Source organism: Phyllopteryx taeniolatus, chromosome 2, assembly GCF_024500385.1.
Source record: "Phyllopteryx taeniolatus isolate TA_2022b chromosome 2, UOR_Ptae_1.2, whole genome shotgun sequence".
Classification (NCBI taxonomy): Eukaryota; Metazoa; Chordata; class Actinopteri; order Syngnathiformes; family Syngnathidae; genus Phyllopteryx; species Phyllopteryx taeniolatus.
This window is the reverse complement of record NC_084503.1, coordinates 1285657-1305732: the sequence shown is the minus strand read 5'-3', so window position 1 is coordinate 1305732 and position 20076 is coordinate 1285657. Positions and strand designations below refer to the sequence as shown.

At 44.2% G+C, this 20076-nt stretch overlaps 1 protein-coding gene and 1 long non-coding RNA gene across 7 annotated transcripts in view; one reads left to right on the top strand and one right to left on the bottom strand.

Annotated features, from left to right (window-relative positions):
• sox6 (SRY-box transcription factor 6) overlaps positions 1–20076 on the top strand; it is a 151065-nt gene that overhangs the window by 56573 nt on the left and 74416 nt on the right. For all 5 annotated transcript variants that reach the window (XM_061751272.1, XM_061751289.1, XM_061751282.1 and 2 more), the window contains one exon: positions 12230–12319. In XM_061751272.1, coding sequence (XP_061607256.1) covers positions 12230–12319 — 90 coding nt within the window. The remainder of the gene's footprint in view (positions 1–12229; positions 12320–20076) is intronic.
• Positions 1493–14609, bottom strand: LOC133466979 (uncharacterized). 2 transcript variants are annotated; one of them, XR_009785095.1, is made up of 3 exons: positions 14189–14609; positions 13251–13491; positions 1493–1686 (listed from the first exon to the last, which is right to left on the bottom strand). It is a non-coding gene; the product is annotated as an uncharacterized LOC133466979 (long non-coding RNA). The 2 variants fall into 2 exon arrangements; XR_009785098.1 differs by lacking the exons at positions 13251–13491; positions 14189–14609 and adding an exon at positions 7974–11437.

Genomic DNA, 20076 nt, shown 5'->3' with positions numbered 1-20076 from the left:
TCGGCTCTCCGACACTGTGCGCATACGCGCAGCGCCACAAAAGAGCCGGTGTCATCTGACCGGGGATCAAAATAGTTGACATGCAACCCAGACCCTGGGCACACACGGCCTCTGTGACTCGCTAATGATTTCAGAGCACATCGCGGGCTTGTTCTGTAAGTCGCAGGTACGTCAGTCATGCGGCGCGCAGATCCGCCTTGACACCAGCAAACATGACAACGAGTGTACTTGCGGCCTATTGACATAGTTGCATTGTTTTCCTCCTCAGCGCAATCATGCGTGTCAAACGCGGCGAACAAAGAGACTCTTTAATCTGTCGGGATGAAACAAGTGTTTCCTCCCACTTTTTTTTTCTCTCCCTCTCCTTGTTCGCTAACATTGCATGTGCCAAGAAATGGGATGAGCGCGTCAGACCAAATGAAAAGAAATGTGTTTTATTGCACCGCAAAGCCTGAGTGGCAATGACTATAATTATCTGACAAATGTCATCTCCCTTCGGACGTACACTTTCATTTTTGTCTGCTACAGTCCACTGCTTAATAGGCTTTAATGTCACATTATCAATTGCATATCATCAAGTTGCAATGATGAGTAGTCGACTTTAACAAGTGGAGGTGATTTTGCTGGCGCAAAAGATTCACACGTCATAATATTGGAAAATGAAAAAGTATTCACCCTTAATTGTCCAATGAAAAGTATGGCGAATGAGTTTCTTTTTTTTTTTTTTTTATCTGAAAGAAATAGTTTTTGCAGCCTTTTGCTTGTTGTAACGCTCTCAAAATAAACTGAAATTGATGTCCTTTTTTTCATCCCTAAATCTGATAACCCCCATTTTCTTTTCACTACTCTAAATGAGTATTGGTCCATCTCAATCTTTAAAATTATTATTTTGTTTAATATACTGAAACTCCTTATTTGAATAACAAGACTGAAAGTAACGAGAGTGAGTTTTTAAGTATAGAAAATAAGCACATACATGAAATACAGCCACGTGGCATGTTGCTACGTTACATGTACATTGCAGCGATTCAACAAATGGTGTGTTAAAAACAAATACAATGAAATGAAACAAATAATGTAGGAAACAGGACTGAGCCGAGATTTCATTCATAATTCGAATACTGTCGAATATACAGAAAAATAAATGCGTGAACTTCCTTTTGTTCTTCCCGTGGCCTGCGGAGGATCTGAATGACGCAAGTTCCTGTGGACCGCGCGACGTAAGCGTTAGGGTGACAGGAAACGACTTAAGTGGGAATTTAAACAAAAGATCTTTTTTTTTGGGTTTAGCTGGGATAAGGAGTAACAAAAATATGTTTAAAAAAAAAAATATATATATATACATATATATAACATTTCTTTAGGGATCTAAAAAATTCTATTTCACGGCAAAGTCCGATTTTAGGAAGTGGGGAAAGACACCAATGTTTCCAGTGTTTAAAGTAGATGAAATGAATCTTATCAATTGTATACATATTGCAGGACACACAACGTCTTTTACAGTTCATTTATTTATACAGTTGATTTCCTGAAATTGAATGGCCCTTTTGGTGAAAATAGAAAAAAATTGCATTCAATTTGGAGCGCCATGCTTCTCTGCGGCCATTGCGAAGGAATCGCGAGCTCGGCCCGCCCCGAGACACAAAGCGGTCCGTCCGTCTTCGTCGGTCAGCGAGGCTCGGCCTCCTGCAGAGAGGAAAATACAGCTTCCGTTATGGATGAAGCCACTTCAACAACAGCACATTGAGATGTTACTTTGATAAGATCTCATTTAAATGGCAGGAAAGTTCTGTGTGGAAAACTAGAATATACTGCGGCTTTACAGAAGGATTTCATGCTCACACAATGTGTTCAAAATGTTGCTTGTGCTATGATAATACACAGATTTTGGTGCATGGGCCTCTTTTTGAACATTAATTATATATATACATATATAAATTGACCTTTGGTCTTGCGCTACGGTAAACAGAATCTGTGTATGCTGAACTCTGGCATCTCTGTAAACAAACTAAGCTTGAAATGTAATAATTAACCTTAAAGTACCTTTTTTAAAGTGAAAATGAACCCTGGCAGAAATTAAATACGCTCTCACCTTGACTTTAGTTCGTTTTCTAAAGTGAAATTATAATGCACAGTGAAACGCGAGAACGCGCCCACGCACACGGACTTTTTTCAAGTATGTACAGCTTTGATACAAAGCACTACAAGTGGCCGTCACCGGCTCCACGTTGTAATGGGATTGGTTAGTTTCTTTAATACCTGATGTTAGGGTTCAGTCTCGTCGTCCAGTGTTTATGATGAAATAAAGTTTTGGTGTCTTTACAAGACACTTGGCTTGACTGCAAATTATAATGCATTCACGTGGATCCTATTAGTCTCTTTTTGTCCTTGTAGAGTCAGGCAGCCATTAATTTACTAAATCACAGTGAACGGCCGTGATCACAGCGCTTCACGTTTTCCCTCGCACATCTATTAACATAGATGAATAAATGGGAATGTTTTTCCAACATTGATTAGTTGGCGAGCGTACATTTGACAGTTAAATTGCAGGGCACACCCACAGCCTCCTCCTCCCCCCCCCCCCCCCCCCCAAAAATAACTCCCCGATGCAAGTCACCCGGTAATTAAATTTTGGTTCCAAATGATATGAATTTATCCACAGCGCGTGGACCCAAATGATTACTGACATCAAATAGAAATTATAAATTCAAATCAAGTCCAGATAGGGACGATGATCGGCACAGTATGTCATGCTGAACACGATCGCACTTCATCAGGTTTGAAAAATCCAATGAATCCATATTTGCTTTTATGACGCTTTATTTGATGCACTTGTATTATTGGTCACGTGATGGAAAACAATTCTTTTATGTTGCGTCCTCGACGAGTGTGTTGACCGCTCGCGTTTGCCGACAAGTTGATTTGGCTCCGGCAGCATTTAATGGGCCCAGTTCTTAAAAGTGACCTTGTGGCGTGGAGAGCGGAGCGGCGCGGCGCGGCGCGGCACGGCGCGGCGCGGCACGGCACTGCAGCTCCTTCCAGCTGCACACATGGCATCCATCGGGGGCACAATCGCGCACAGTCCCAACACCTCAGGCTCGGACATATGTTGAGTTTTATTTCATTCTTCTGACATTAATCCTATTCACCAGCTGTTCTGCCAGCTGCCACTCTCGGCTTAAGGGGAGATTGCAGTTTTGGGGGCTCTGAGTACTGGTTTATCTTGGCTCCTCGCAGCCTCTTCGCAAAGTTTTGATTGCATCTTTTTTTCTTGCCCTCTTGCAACTTTCGTCTTCCTTGAGTTGAATACTTCCCTTCGAGCTTTTTTGGGAGAGGATTTGTTTACATGTGTCAAGAAGGTTCACTGCCGATGTACCTTCGAGTCAGTGCTCACGTCTGGCCTGCCTATGACTCGTTTCTTACTTTCTACATTACCTAAAGACTGTTTGTAAATGCAGTACATGTTTGAAGCAGAAAATACCTGCAAAGTGGAGATGTAGCGTTGAACTGTTTTTCACCGTTTCAGTCTTAACTGATTTTGGGGCACTTTGCTAAAACGCCGCTGTGTGATGTTCTTCAGCTCAGGCGTTAGTCCCCGCTCCACCACTATATAAAAACATAAGCGCCTCCGTCCATGTGGATGTTCATGTCAGCGATCCAGCGAAATTGCGATATGCAGTTAGCTAGCCGCATTAGAGCGCCACATTGTCAGTCGTCCGTGTGCGTACATCGGGGCGAGAAAGTGAGATTTGTTTTCTTTCACAGCCAGTGTGTGGACAGGGGCTTCGCGCTGGCGTGGCCACATTAGAGCGCCTCGTTGTCGCAGCGCGGAAGAGCCACACGATGACCCGTTGGGATCTATTTTCGGGGCTCAAACACGGAGGTATGTGCAGGCATAAGAAAGATGCTTCACGAAGTATGATCCATTTTTACACGTCTTTGATTGACAGTTGACAGATGAGCAGGGCAGACTCTCGGAGCATTCAGCGGAGACGCCACAGTGTCGGAGAGTTTGACTTTTTTCATGATTTTGAAGCCTTGAAATTTGGTCGAGTTGTTAACAACCCTCTTCTCCGTGGTGTCAAATTTAGAAGACATTTATTAACACTTCACAGGGACTTTAAGAAAACAATGAGTCAATGTGGCAATGCTCGGCGCTGCTGAGCACGGGCCCATCCATCTCTCTCCGTCAAACAGCATTTCTGGCCATGGCCTCGGCCCGTACAGTTATGATTATTGACATATTGGGTCCGACATAAGTCACATTTATGCGCATTGTCTGGAAGCACACTCAAGTGTTCTCAATGTCATTTCTGCTGAGGTACGAGCGGGCGGGCCGCAATGAATTGATCATTGCTCACTGCTCACTTTAATAATTCAAGCCTGATTGCCAGCGAGTGCCGCAGTAAAATGGATTGGGAGAAGTCACATGCTGCCGGGCTCAGGAGGTGAAGCCTCCCGGGGATGCTTAATTCATATATGCTTGATAGACGCACCGCGTCTGTGTGTACGGCCCAGGTCACCGCTACGGGATTAACACCTTGCTCACTGGAAGGCGCGGGAAAAAGGGGAGGTTACATTGCACGTTGTATGTGCCGGGGGGAAAAAAAACAACGACCCAAAAAACAGCTTTGAGGGATTTAAGAGGAATTGATGGAAATGTATTCATCCAGCCTTGACAGAGGTCTGTACTCGACTGTGTACCGTAGTTTTGATCTCCGGGGCGGGGTGTGCAAACACAGGTCGTTTTCAGGGGCCCTCAAACGTCTCATAAACACGGATTAATCAAATTGAAAGCAATTATTATTGTTTTAGTCTCAATTCAGAGTGCTTAATCTCCCCGCCCTTCTCATGCAATGGACTATTCCATCTTCTGACTGTGCATGCGCACAGCAGATTTCAGGGAGAGGGTAGCAATTAGCAAAACAAACTTGCTGGCGCGTGGTGAGGAAAATGAAGCCGAGTTCTCTCAGTGGCTCGGAGGAGAGGAGAAGGTGAGAGGAAGTGGAGACTCACAGGGGTGATGCTTGTCGTCATGAAGAATAAAGCGGTTGAAATGAAACATTAGATTCAATGTCGATTAATGCATCTTATCAGTAAACACCTTGAGATGATTTACTTGTCAGATGACATGCTCGAGGATTTTAAAGAATTATCTAGTGGAGAAACATTCATATTCAAAATCTTTGCAGCACACCGATGTGGAGGTGCCCCGTGACTGGCTTTTGCCTTGAGCCCTCCACAGTCTCGATACGCGTTCAGTGTGCGAACATGAACGCTGAGGCAAATACATCACTGAGGAAAGAGCTATAATTTACAATTTAGAAAATAAAATGTGGGGGGGGGGGGGAACAACAACAAAAAAAGCCGGGAAGAAAGCGGAAAGCATCGAAGCATATAAGAACCTGAGATGAGCCGCATCGCGCTAGGTGAGGCCGCCTATTCTTAGCAAGCGTTTGCGTGAGCCAACGGGAGATTCGCACGGTGATGTTCACCAAGTGGAATAATGATTAGGTCTCAGTTAAGGTGCAGGTGTTCCACAATAGTCTGCCGTGTCTCAAGGAGGTGGACCTTTTTACTTGTGCATGCCAGAACAAGTCATTACATCTTTGGAAGCTCAAATGATTTGACTGCAGCAAAAAGTCTTCTTGAAACGGTCGATGTTATTACAACTGCTGAAAACGAGGAAAGGTAATTGCCTGAAAATGAGCGACAACGCACTGTTGTGCTCAGAATGCTTTTTTTTTTTTTTTCCTTTCCCCTCTTTAGCATCCGCATTGTGCGGCATCACCCGCGTGTGTAACCTATTGCGTTCCGATTGCTCCCTTGCAATTAGTGCCCTTTTTGTCTTCGCTTCAATAACGCCATGATTATGGAGAGTTCAGGAGTATTTGTGGCACGAACAGCTGTTGTCTCGGGGACTACCGGCTCCATGACAAAAACATGTTTTCTCTCTGCATTTCACTTTCCTGCCTGCTTCTCGTGATTATTATGTTTTATTTGCTGTGAGGGTGGAGGTCTTGTTTTTAGCGTGTCTGTGATTAAGATATTCACAGGACTCAGTTATTTTCTTTCTCTCTCTTTTTTTTTCCCCCCCTTTTCAAATCAATCTCGACTTTTGATTTGTTTCCCATCCAGTGGAGAGTGGATGGCAAATTACTGTAAATGTCAGCCTATCATTGTCTGACTGCCATTCACAGAAATGAGAGCCTGGATTCAATCTGTCTGTAGTGCGAAATGCACACACACACACACACACACACATTTTACATGGACACATTATAGAAGTCACAGAATTACCCATTCACTGAAAATGTCAATAAAATACATGGACTGTATATTTTAAAGAGGATTCATAAAATGGTATTGATAGATAGATAGATAGATACTCCTTAATACACTACTTCCTCCTGAAGACCCCCATTAATCCTTTTCTCGTATTTTAACAGCTGATTTACTGTGAACATGTGCAAGACATAATGTGTGCCATTCATCCAGCTCTTTCTCCTAAATCCTTCTCTCTCTTCACATCCTGACTCAATAAGCTTTTCGGCGTGTTTTATGTTTGAAAAGATATATGAAGAAATATGCATTCTGATATTCAGAAGCAAACTTAATTGATCGGTGCTTGCGGGGAGGCGAGGAACAGAAATAAGTCATCAACAATCGTGTCTTCCTGTTGGGAGAAATGCTATTGCAACCTACGGTGGGTATAAAAAGTCTACACACCCCTGTTCAAATGCTGGGTTTTTGTGACATAATAAAAAAGTGATGCACACATATACTGTATCATTTCCAAACTTATTTCACATTAATGTGACCGACATAACTCGACTAAAAAAACAAAAGCATTTTTGTGGTTAAAAAAAAAAAAAAATGGGAGTCAGCACACACCTGCCACCATTGACTTCAGTTCAGATGTTTTGGTAGGCTATTCTTGACATTGGTTGCATTTGCGATGTAAGAGAAGCCTGATGTTCTTGTGCTTAAAACTGCCTGCCATTTGAAACTGTTCATAATTCCCTCCACCTTTTCTAAGGCCCCAACTCCAGCTCCCAAACACCAAATGTTCTGTTGTGTTATGGGCCGAGGTTGAGCACACCTTCAGTGAAGCAATGTGGTGGAAGCATCATGCTTGGGTACTGTTTTTCTTCAGCTGGAACTGGGGCCTTAGACCAGGGAGAAGCAACTATGAAAATAGCAGTCAACGGTAGCACAAAACCTTCAGGCTTCTGCTAGAAAGAAAATGCCAGGAAAAGCCTACTAGACCTGCTTTAAATGGTGACAGCTGTGTGCTGACCCTAATCTAACATGAGTTTGAATTTGATTGGTTCACTCTGAACACAGCCACGTACTTAGTTATAAGAGGGTGTGCACACTTGTGCAACCACATTCAGTTGTTATTATTATTTTTACGTCACCTCTCGAAGTTACATGAATGGTGAAAAAAAGCAATGATTTATTTTTTTATGTCCATCACAGAAACCTGGCATTTAACCAGGGGTGTGTAGACTTTTTAGATTCACTGCATGTCGTCACTGTCACTTGATCAATTATTGGGTGTGAAATTGGGAGCATTACAATGCAATACAAAGAACATTTGTTCAAGTTCAAAAGCTAATCAGACTTTTATTGTTTGCTGCTAAAAAGCAAGAAGAGACTTTTGGAAGTTTTTGGACACTTACAACAGATGACAAAATGTTCGTCCAACAGACTTTAAATCCGCACCTTTTTAGTTAGCTAGCAAAAGTAATAATATGCTGAGCGGGAGAGCCCAGAGAAGAAAGAAAGCTTCGAATGTTTTTTTTAAATACAATTCTCTGCTGTTTCTCTCCTTCACAAAGAGAGCCACTGATTTCAGACTTTTAACTTCTTCTGCTTGTGGTCAGTCTGTGGCGACAAATTAGGTGCCGTGGCTATTTGTGCGAATTTCCATCTCCTCCCAAATTTGGCACGGCAGAACGCATACGTACTTCGGCCTTTCTTTCGTTTGGCTGAAGCTGGCCACCCTCCGTGGTCCATGAGAAGAGACCCCCCCTTAGCGTGGAACACGAGGCTGCAAATCCTTCGGAACATCCCCCACGGACCGTTATCCTTGACTTGTGGCTAATTTCTTCCGAGATAGTCCTCTCCTCGCTGCCAGTGGCTTTTTAGCTCAGCAAACACTCAAACGCGAGTATCGTCTTTCTCCCAGGAGAACGGTGCACGCGGAGGGGCTCGGAATGTGGCGGCAGGCAGACCAAACACTTTCATCGCTGACAACACTCTGTAATCAAACACCCGTTGGCGACGTGTTCGAACAAAGCATTTTGTCAGGCCCTGACAAAACATGGCGTTGTGTTGCGTCAACAAACGGAGCGACTCTACCCTTTTACAGATTGATCTGAAACATTCGAAAGAAATCTGACAATTGCCATGAAACTTCATATTCATTGTAAGAAGTCGATGTTAGAGATGCATATCGGTCGATCTCCCGCACTTTTTCTAAATGAACTTTCAGCAGAAAATGCGCAAATATGTGAGCTTGCCGACAGGGTGGACATTTTTGCCGAGTGTTTGCATTTACTGAGGACATGGTGGACCTTCGCTTAGCAACATAATTCAGTTAGCCACCTGACTGTAATGGAAAATAGAAAAAGAAAATGTACCAGCATTACCAGATAACTAGCAACACTTTCTTACTCAGTAAGTGTTTTTTTTTTTGGTCAATGTCTTTATGTCTCCAAAGTGTTCTGTAGTCGTACTCGAGCGGCTCCGACTACCGGTCGTGTGTTTTTTCGACATACTTGGCGAATAAAGATGATTCTGATTCTGATGTTTAACAAATATATTTCACATTTCTGAATGCTTCTTATTTCAATGGATATTTCAATATAACAGAATGGACGTTTCAGCTCGACACCGTCCAGCTACATAAATAAATAAATATAAATCGAAATATCTATTCTGCAACTAACTACTATGTCATTAAAAACATCAGCGGGTTCCTTAAAGGGGCAGTTACCCCGTAATGATTTCAGGGACACGTGCAAAATATTCCTTAAGATAATGACAAAAAAACGATGGTTTTATCGATCGTTTTCACATTGTTTTATTGAATAACTTATTGTGGCTATCCAACGAGGAAAAAAAAGGTATAAAATGAAGAAAACACATATTAAGGGACTCGTCATTCGTGTGCAAATCTTTGGCCACTTCTCATAAGACCGCGGAGTTTGATTATTCTGCTACATTTTCATGATGACTGAGTGAGTCTGATCCAAATAATTGAGCAAAACAGTGCGAGCAAGCAATCAAAACAAAAAAAGGACAAAATAAAAATAAAAATAAGACAATGCGCTGAAGAGAGGCAGCTTTAGAGCGATAAAAGCCTTTCCGACAGTGCTCCCTGCCCGGTACTTTCTTTATCGACGCGCATACAACTCGGACATATTCTCTTGTCTATCTCCGGGTGCACGTGTTACTTTGTTATTAATACAGGAAAGGGGGGACTGTAGTTTCTATCTTCTTTTCGGTGTTAAGCTTTCACCCACATCACTGAGATCGCATAATGTGTCTACGGGAAGATGATAGTTTGTGATGGAAGATAAACTCTGAGTTTGGCAGATGACTCTTCACTTTCAGAGTGCCACTTGGAAACTGAAAAAGTCTCAGGGAAAGGAGAGGAAAAAAAAACAAAACAAAAAAGGTTAAGGGCATTTTTCCAGCAACGCAGCACCAGCCCCAGAGGGGACAATGCGACCCAGACAGGCTTAGCAGTCCAAAAAGCATTCCCCTCTCAATGGGAGCACGTCTTGGACACACACTCCTGTAGTTTTGTCTTGTATGTTGCTATCTGTGCTCGCTGCAGAGCGGAGGAGGTCCGTGCCAGGCGTGGGTCCGCAGGGAGCGCTGGAATCGCAGGGGCTGGAGGAAGTTGGTCCGGGTCCAGCGGGGTGATGCGGGCTTGGTGACGAGCCAAGCTGTCTAGCGCAGCGATGCTGGGAAAATGTAAATAAGCGCCTGATAAGGGCTATTGTTTTCATTCCATTCTCATCCCAGCTGAATGGCCTGCTCCCGAGCTACAGAGAGTTTTATCGGGGAGAGGGGGACGTTAAGCAACGGGAGGGGTGGGGGTGTGAGAGAGTTAGGAGCCCCCATAAGAAAATACAAATAAACACACAAGACTCTTGTCGGAATTCATTCTCCTCCTTGCCGATGTCCTTGTATTGGGAGAGAACAAGAAGCAAACCTTTTCTATTCCAAAAATCTGCAGAAACATTTTGTTTGTCGCTTGGCAATCAAAGAGTATTTGGACTATTAGTCAGAAATAATTTACAGTGAATATAATAGGATTCAGTGTCAAGGTGGTAATTATTTTGTCAATACCAACCATCGGCATTCAGAAAACATACAGGCATTTCCGAACGTCAAATAGCATTCTTTTCATTAATTGAAATTCTTGTTTTAAAAATGCCCGTCTGTTTTCTTCATGCACACCTGGTTGGTTTAAAAAAAAACGTTTGCATTCGTTTGGCTGGCTGCGTCGAAACACCGCAAGGTGTTGGAGAGTTCTTCTATTGACTAATCCGGGCCCATTATTCAGCTCCTCCAGGTGGAAGGCAGGGAGGACAGCGGTGCATTCCAGCTGTGGCCTCTCCTGTCGGAACGCTTGGCAGCTCGGGTCTGGAGAAGTGAGGGAGTGACTGTTCTCCTGGGAGGGAGGTGGGAAGGAGGGGAAGGACTGGAGTAGAATGGAAGCTGGCACCGCATTATCTCCACCAGTTGGCGCATTCCTTAATGATCAAGTGCCGGAGCGGCATCTGCCACGAGCATATGCGTGCCTCCCGACGTACGTTGACCATGTTTGTTTAACCCCCCCCCTTTCAAATAAACCCTTTTATCCCCATGCTTCGGGGTACAACGTTGCGAACTGATGTTTTCTCTGAGGACACTGATTCAAAGGGGGCTTTTGTTAGTCCTCGCGAACTCGGAGAAGCTGCGCTCCCCTTTTAAAAGCTGTGATCTTTGTGCCACACAGGAAGTTAAAATACGCACAAACACACGTAGCCTCGTCGGGTCAAGGCGACGCGCTGTGAGCTGGGAATTGGACAGTCGATAAAGCGGAAATAATGTTAGAATGACCCTGAGCTGAAGATGTCCTGTCGACCCCATCGCATCGGAGGAAGTGGACAATCAAACAAAAATGGCCACTCTGCTTGATCTCGGAGGAAGTCCTCCTTAAACAAGGCAACAACAACCACTGGGCCCCTGTTACTCCCCCGTCCCTCTGAAGTTAGTGTGATGGTCACAAATAGTGTTTGCTTGGTAGGAGCACAGCCGAGAGAACGATGAGGGATAAAAAGAAACAATGATTTGGCGCAGTGCGGTCAACGCTGCTTTCGAATTTGCCATTGATACCAAGGACCAGACAAGTCATACTTTCACAGCAAAAAGCCTGTCCGTACCACAGTTGAATGAACGGAGAAAGGTTCATTAAGGAAATGAATGAAAAGCTCCCCATTTCCAGGCAAAGAATGGCAGGGCACATTTTGAGACAGACAACTATTGATACTCACAATGTCACTGAGCTGGAACTGAACGCAAACTGTCTGCACTCGAGTCAGGCGAGACCGTCGGTGACCCTTTAAGAGCAAACCTCACCAAATGTTTGTCAGGTTTTTGTCAAATTCTGCCAAAATGTTACAACCGGTGTTTGGAGAGGTTTCTTAGTTTGAGCAAGCATTTGGAGGATGTGCTTCTACTTTCCATCGATTTGGAGGGCGTCACATGCTTTTGCCTCCGAGTGACGTCTTCGCTTTGGCTCCCGACTGGACTCCTAAAACGGAGCGCACTGAAATTGCATAAGAATCATTTGAATTCGTTCTTCAGTTGTGTTGATGCAGTCCAAGTCTGGAAACAGTCTTGGGACATCGAGGCCGAAGGTGGAGAATTGCGTGCGAACGAGTCGACCTCCGAGCGGTGCCGGGATGGCCGAGGTCCGGGTCAGCCGGCCCGGTGTGTTCTTTATCGGCTATCCCGGCCATTCCTCGTCCGATTCAGTGTCTGCCGGACAAATGTTCATTGTTTTCATCGTTGGCAGCCATGTGCACGAACAGACCTGCCTAGTCTCGGTCCTTGCCTTTCAATAATGTCTACCCGCTCCCTCGCTTCTTCCTCGGCTTTCCTCTCACGTGCCCTCCGAGAAATGTCATGTTTCTTCCATCATTTTTTTTTCTCTCTCTTACAGATTCATCCTGCATGGAGAAACTACTTTCTAAAGACTGGAAAGAGAAGATGGAGCGGCTCAACACGAGCGATCTTCTCGCTGATGTAAAAGGTAAACGCACAGTACGGCGGTCGCGTCAAGAACACGGCACAAATACAACCACGGGTCCATCATTCCTATCGGTTTCTGCAGAATCTCAGAAACAAGCTTTCGACTTTCAAAGAAGACAAAGGCCTTTGGCTGCACTCTTCATTGATATCCCCCACCCTCCCAATTTATCTTTAGTTGGAATGTACAACTCTCTCCAAAGTGCTGCCTCTTTCATTCTGGACAATTTCCCCCCATCCTTAGTCTCTGAACAGCACAGTGCCGGCGTCCCCTCCCCGAGCTTTATCGCCGCCCTGGTAACAGTTGAACCTGCCGTGTGCTCGATATACACAGAGCAGGAGAGATGCCACTAGATGGAGAGAGGAGCACAATCGTCTCCTCGCCGAGTCTGCGTCGGAGTGGAATGTCTCCGCTTTGACAGTGAACGCCCCATGCTGCGCACAGTACAGCAAAGCGCAAATCAGTACTCCCCGAAAAAGCTTGTTTATGATAGGGTGAAGGTGGGCCGCAGATGGGCAGGGCTGCTTCTTAGTTCTTAGCACCGACTGTTACTGAGTACTCTGGCGTGTTTATACAGCACAGGAAAGCACAATACCAGCTGGCTGATAACACCGCGCTGTCATCTCCTCCTTCGTGATTCCTCTCAGCAAAACAAAAACAAAATCATCCTCACGGCAGTTTGATTCCATCTTTTTCCAAACGAAATACACATTTGTCTCAAACCTAGCTGAATCAAGCGCTGAGAAAAGGGAATTCTTTAAAAAGTCAACTAAACCAAGTAGGTACTAGATTGATTGTGCCGGCTCTCACATGCTGTCCTGCGTCAGAAAGGTTCCAGGACTGCCGTCACAAAAAGATATAGCCTATCCAAAGTCGAAAACATTCCAACTACATGTTTTCCCCAAGGACGTAATCCCCCTCGAGTCTAACGCACTTGCCCAGAGTTCTCAGCCCCGGCGTCACGTACTCCTGGAAGGATTGTTCCGGAATCGGGAGGTTGTGTTTCTCGGGCCGGAACTGCTGAATGCGCTGGGCATCACGTTGTCACGGTGAAGCAGCCACAAGTTGAACTGCCAAGACTTTTTTTTTTTTTTTTTTTTTTTCCCTCTCTTCGCGACTCCTGCAAATGCCGCAGGATCACTTTGTGGATGTGCTCGTTGATCGTCTGGTCCACACTGAAGGGGAAAAAGGGTTCGAAATATAGCTTTAGACACCGGTCCTGGAATTTTTCTGACTGAATTTTTTTTTATGTTACAAGAAAGTGCCAAGTGTAAAATAGGTGGTATGATTTTTGCCTTTTCCAACTTTTCGGGTTCATTTCCAGGCAGGACATGTCTGCTGTTTGATGAATGGCGTTGAGAAGACGACTTAAAGATCTGGAAACAGCCTGAAAACAAACATTACTGCATGTCTGTTGATGAGTTATAGAAACAGTCCGTGCACGTCCGCTCCTAATAGAAATGTTTCTGCTATCACAGTGGCAGGCTTAGATTTTTAATTAGCGTGCCATTTCATGTGACTGTAGGCATTTCAAAGAGCTGCTTTGTGCCCCCGCTTACAAATGTCTCGCTCTCTCTCCCTCTCTGCGTTTGAAGTCGGCCTGATGTAAATACGGGCAATTAAAAACAAGCCCAGGGTTGGAGACTCACAAGGTCCGCCTAATTAAAACACAAACAAAGGTGCCAAGTAGAAAACACCTTCTGATTAAAATCTGAAGTGTCACGATGACTCAGATGCGCCAATTCATTGTTTGGTAAAAAGTCCGAACAAAAGGCAAACATGCGCGTCGGCTCGACATGAATAAAAGCGAATGGGTAATAAACGCCGACATATTGGCTGCGTGGCCTTGTATCATCTGCGTTAATCGCTCACCATTTACTCCTCCAATGACGAGCACACTGCTGGAGACCTTTTTTCACGGCTCGCTCGCGAACGTGTTTCACCGCCGAGAGAAAATCCTTTGACATAACAATAGGTGCGACACAGTTTGACCCATGGCCCATTTCTTTTCACCTGCGAAAAGACGTGCTCTCCCTCGGTTTGTGTTGAAACATGTCTCAGAATACCTTTTCCTCGCAAACAATGCTAACCTGACAGGACATTGAACGAGCTAATCAAAAGCACGCAATGTGTTGAGCCAGGTATGCAGAGTGGGGTTTTAAGGGTTAAGGAGTCGAAATCTCCAACTGTCTCCTCTGGCGTGGAGTTCAGTCTCGGTATCAAATGCAGCAGAGTGAGGCGCATTAGTGTGGGATTTCTTCTCGGCAGTCAATTCCTCAGCAACTCTTTGTTTTCATACCTGAGCTGAGCTGTCAGTCTGCGAGCGCGATGAAGAGCGAGATGAAATCTCCTGAACAAAACCACAGAGTCACAATGAAGGTCGACTGGAAGGGCTCCAAGCCGCAGAAAGTACAAGATAAGAAAGGATTTTCGGTGGACATGTTTACTGTGGCTCATCATCATACATCTTGAAGCCAAACGCAGAACGCGAAGACAATGTGATGCACTTTGCCGAGGCCAATCAGATCACAGTGGGTGGCATTCGCGTTAACAACCTGTTCTCACAAGAAGTCGCCTAAAATGCAACACACTGTAATTCGTATACGCCTACATATTTTAGGGTTGCTTGAAATAATTTTGGCGCTCCCGCTCGATTCAGTGCGTCGCCGCGAGGGTTTGTAAACAGACCTTCTGAGAACAACCTTCTGAGAAATCGCAAAGTGGCTTCAGTTAAAATATTCAGGTAGATAATTACACAATTCTTCTTACGAAGGGTTTTCTGAAGAAAACAGAGCAATGATGTTTATTGTGTCGGCGGCACTAAGACATTAAGACTTTTGAACAGACGATCCAGGGTCATTTTAATGGCGGAAAATAGTTTTTGAGAACACCCGGTAGAAACACCTGATGCGTTCAAATGCAAAAGGCAACAAGCGCCATTGAGACAAAATGGAGCCGCGCCTACGAGCAGACTGCCACTTATGGCGTTTCCAAACAATGCAAAAGCAAACAGGGAGCATGAAAGATGCTAACTTCCGACGTGATTGCTTATGTTTAATGACGTGAAACTGTTCAAGAGCGATGATGTCACGAAACCCATGGATCCGATTCGTGTTAGTGATCAGGTCCGCAGAGTCTATGAGGAAGGTCACAATCAATCAATCAATCAAGCGGGTCGACGGGATCTTGACAAAAATCTAATAAAAAGAACTGACTGAGGTTAAGGGTTAGTTTGGCAGACTGTAGTCAATTTCTTTGATTCATAAAGCATAATAACACACCATTTCGGTGTAATTTGATAGTTACGTGAAAGATTTGTGAAAACCTTTGGTTTTTCTTGGAGTTGTCTGGTTTTGCAATTAAATGACATCAGACCCATTTTTCCCCCTCATTAGCCTCTTAATTGCTCTTCAATTTATAACCTTAGCCCTTTGGATACATTCAATAAAAAAGATATCTTTAACCTGGAAACCCAGAAATCCAAATCCAAATTTGACTACATTCACATGAAATCAAATGAAAGTCTGCTTTTGAACTCTCCATCTCTTGTTCAACAGCACAAACTACTACACAATCAAAAACATCATTCTTATAATAATCAATGAAGCCAAAGTTAAAGTTAGGAGTACATTTTTTATGAAGGCAGAATTGTGGAAAGGGTTGAAATCGGACGTGACCCGAGGCAGGGGTCACTAGTGGACACACGCATGCACAAACGCAACATGCCACACACTTGTACACAAATACAGTAATACACAGTGTTATGGCAGATAAGGTTGCTCTGTGCGGCATGCATTGCTCTGTGCTATGTGCAGCGGCTTTGAGGCTGCTACTCAACAGGGCTGTTTACGTTTCCCCGCTGAGTGCCAGTTTCCAGGGGGGGGGGGGGGGGGGGGGGGGGGTGGCTGCGAGGCAGCGAGAGAAAAAGCAAAATGCTCATGAATGTACTCAAAGTGAAGGAAAATATCTAGTTACTAAATTGGAACACAAGCTCTATTCATTCTCTCGGAATTTTGCAAAAGAGGGAGGGGGGGCGGGGGGGAAAAAAAAAAAAAAAAAAGCTTAACATTGTACACTGGCGTTCAAATGTGCGGCTCGAAATCTCAAGCACAAAAATGGGGGCTCTCGAACTGTCACAATCAATTTGGGAATGGTGTCTACATGACAGTGGTCGGGCGCGCACAGACGGCCCTGCGGCGGGCAGATAAGTGCAAGCGCTTTAGGAGGAGAAGGCGTGGCACGGCACGGCGAGGAGGCGGCTAGCCCAACCTCACTGTTCACACGCAGACACCTGACTTAACATAACTAAAATACTCTCAATTCGAACATCGCACAACACAATATATTCTTTTTTTTTTGTCTTGCAAATCAGTAAAGGAGATGTGATGAAAAGCTCTTAGTGTAACCCAGAGCGGGTACGTGGGGGCCCGCAGCAAAGCGAGCCTTCAAAACGACTACAATAAATCAACACCTCGCATATTACATTTGCACAAACAAACAAACAGCACAAAACAGTATCTGTCCACTCGCTCGCGTCCAAAATGCCTCCGTTAGCATTTTGTGCAAAACACCTCAGTCAAGTGTTTGCCCTGTGCACTCAGGTGAAATACGAGCCACACTAAATCATTATTCCTCGGGCCGCGGTCACCAGATGAATGTAGCGGAGTGTTGAAGTCTGTGTTTTTCTCCTCTAATGAATTGTGGAATTTAAAATCTTGGCAATGTAAGTAAGAAAGTACGTGTTTATGTTTGCCGGCGTGTGTTTTGAGATTTACCAAATCTTTCTCGGGGCGTTTGTAACGACGGACTGTGCGAATATGAGTGACATTTGGTTTTATCGTTTTGTCTGCCCCGTTTTTTTCCCCCTTTGCAAAACAGTGTGAGCTTCTTTGACACTCTTTGGAGTTTCAGAAATGTACAAAAAAAAACGGGTTGTGTAGATAAAAAGTTATGCAATGACGGCTAGACATGCTATGCAGCGCTTCACGTCAATTAATGACACATATACAGCGGCGCCTTGAGATATGAGGGACTCGACTTACTCGCTGTCGTCTGGACGATTTTTTAAATTTTGTATTTTTATTTGACTTGCTAAGCAACGACTTCAACACAAATGGTGCAGCAACACAGACAGACAATCAACCAGTCCTAACGGTCATATATTTTTTTTAAACCTCTGCGAAGGACTAATTAGTACCATATTGATGAGCTGAAAGAAGTTGAGACACCTCAATGAACAGAATATCCGTCTTTCTGTCTTATACTACTCCCAGGTGGCCAATGTGGGCACACAAGAAAAAGCAGAATAATAGCCATTCAATTAATGCCGTGTGACAAGAAGTGTCTTAATTCTTTTAAATTCTAATTTTCATGTCATTACTGTATGATTTATAGAGCACAATATTTGTCCTCATGAAATGACACATTCCAGGCATTTCTGTTGTGTTTTTGGGGAAGGCTGGAATGGATGAATGGCATTTGCATTCATTTCAATGGGGGGAAAAAAAACTATTTGAGACACAAACAGTTTTTTAGCTGTGAGCCCGGAATTAATTAAACCTGTATCTCAAGGCACCGTTGTACGCAATTCTTGGTATCGCACACGAAAAACAAAGATTTTCGAGTCAGACTGAAATAGTCATTACGAAAACACTGTTTTGTTGAAACAAGAAGTGCTTTATAGCCAAATTAGTCGCGGCGATCACATCCTTGATCCTTGACTGATGGACTGATGATGATCTCACTTGAACGTATGATTATTATTATCAACACTTGGTTTCAATTCCCACACAACACTGAGGCTGTGGCCACTCTTCAAGAACAATGATCTGAAAGTGAATGAAAAAGTCTCCTATGCACAGTCCAATGTAAGAAGTATTGTGCATCCAGTCCCAAGAAAAGAAGGTGGAAACATTCAAATTGTAATTCTCCTCGCAGGTTTTGCAGACGATAAGTTGTTACCTTGATGAGTGCCTCATAAGTCTTTGGCGTTTTGTTGACAGCAGACCTTGAAAGTAATATGTCTTTTATATTTGAGGGCTCAAAATGCAGGGAGAATAATGGGTACAGAAAATGGGTGGACGGAAGGGTCAAAATCCGAAGTAAATGGGTAGGAATAATCTTTGTCATGTCATGTTCTTTGTTCAGTGCCGCAGTCTCATCTTCTTCACATTGCGCGATCACCCTCAATAATCAACACAGCAACAACGGCCGACACGTTTCGGTTTTTCTCTTGCGTGTGGATTTCAGGGCCATTGGCATTCACGTGCGGTGGTACGTTTAGGTTGAGTATCCATCTTGACTCGGAAGAAGTATCCGAGCTTGTGGAGTGCCACGGACAGACAGTGAAGTGCTGGAGCTTTCATATTAACATCATTAAACTGAAGCGTGTGGCTTTCTCTATCATCAAAATATTAGTCTCCGTCAGTGTACAGCTGAGCAGCGCAAAATGAAGTGGACGGTTATTAATCAACACTTCAAGTTCCAATGGAAAGATTTGAGAGCATCTGCTGGGGCCCCTTAAATCGATAAAATAACCCCCGCATTACGATGTATATGCGGTCATGCGCTCTTGACGTTCGGAGATGATATCTCTCGAGTGCATACGCTCTTCGGAGTGTTGGAAACCGAGAGGCTCAGACTTCCTCAAACTGTATCTCACTCTATTCATATCATAAACAAGAGATTTCTTCTGAATTTGCTGCTGCTGAATTTGTCCATATCAACAAAACAGCGCTTACCTTTCACTACGAAATTCTGGGACCATATCAGTCGATGGGTTGCTTTTCGAGAGCTGCTCCAAGAACGGTGGTGCTGTAAGATTTGATACCATCAATATTTTTGTAGCACGACAGACAGAGTACTACGGAGACGTTGTTTTATTGTTCTTAAGAGGAAGGTTCTTTGGGTTGACAATCATTCTATATTCAAAGTCCTTTTTTGCAATTTCTCAATCAGCTGTTTGGTTTTTGTTTTTCCTGAGAAAGAAAGGACAAAGAGTCAGATGAGCGGTGACGTCACACACGTGCGCATTTGCTCATGACAGGCACAAAATGGTTTGAAGATCTGACCACGCTGTTAAAGGGAAGCGGTGCGATGAACCTTCAGCAGGCAAAACCTCCGGCTATGAATTGGTCTGAGGGCTGTTGACGCTGTCTCCAGTCGGGAGTATTGAGACACATTTCAATTGCCCTAGGATAGCGTTGGAGCATATGGACGCATCCGCAAAGCTGGCTGATTGAGAGACAAAGACCTTGCAGTCTTCTTGCACACACACACACACACACACACAAAAAAAAATCCAAAACCAAAAAGAAACAGTTCAGATGTGGTCATAATGGCTCAGCTGTCCTAACCTAGAGAGAGGAAGAGAATAGGGCGCCTTGTGATTTTCCCTCCTTTTCACCCTCGGCCTCCCTCGCTTTTCTTCGTCTAGTTTTGTGCCTGGATCTTTTATCTGTGTTATTCACTCGGGACGCTTCAAAGTAACAAGCCTCCTTCTTTTCCCCTGTACTGGACTTGGAACCCAAATTAGAGACTGCTTGATTAGAGCAGAGAAGAGGGAGCCAAAGAGAGAGGGAGATGTGAGTATTGGACAGAACAAATCGCACCCCTACAAAGTGCCTTTTATCCAAAGACCCCAAGGCTCAAATACCCCCATTCGTCCCCGAGCAACCGTGGCTCTGCTTGTTTTCCTCTTATCATTTATTTAGCCACCCGTTAATGTTTTCTGCCCTACATTGTGACGTTTAAAAGAAGCA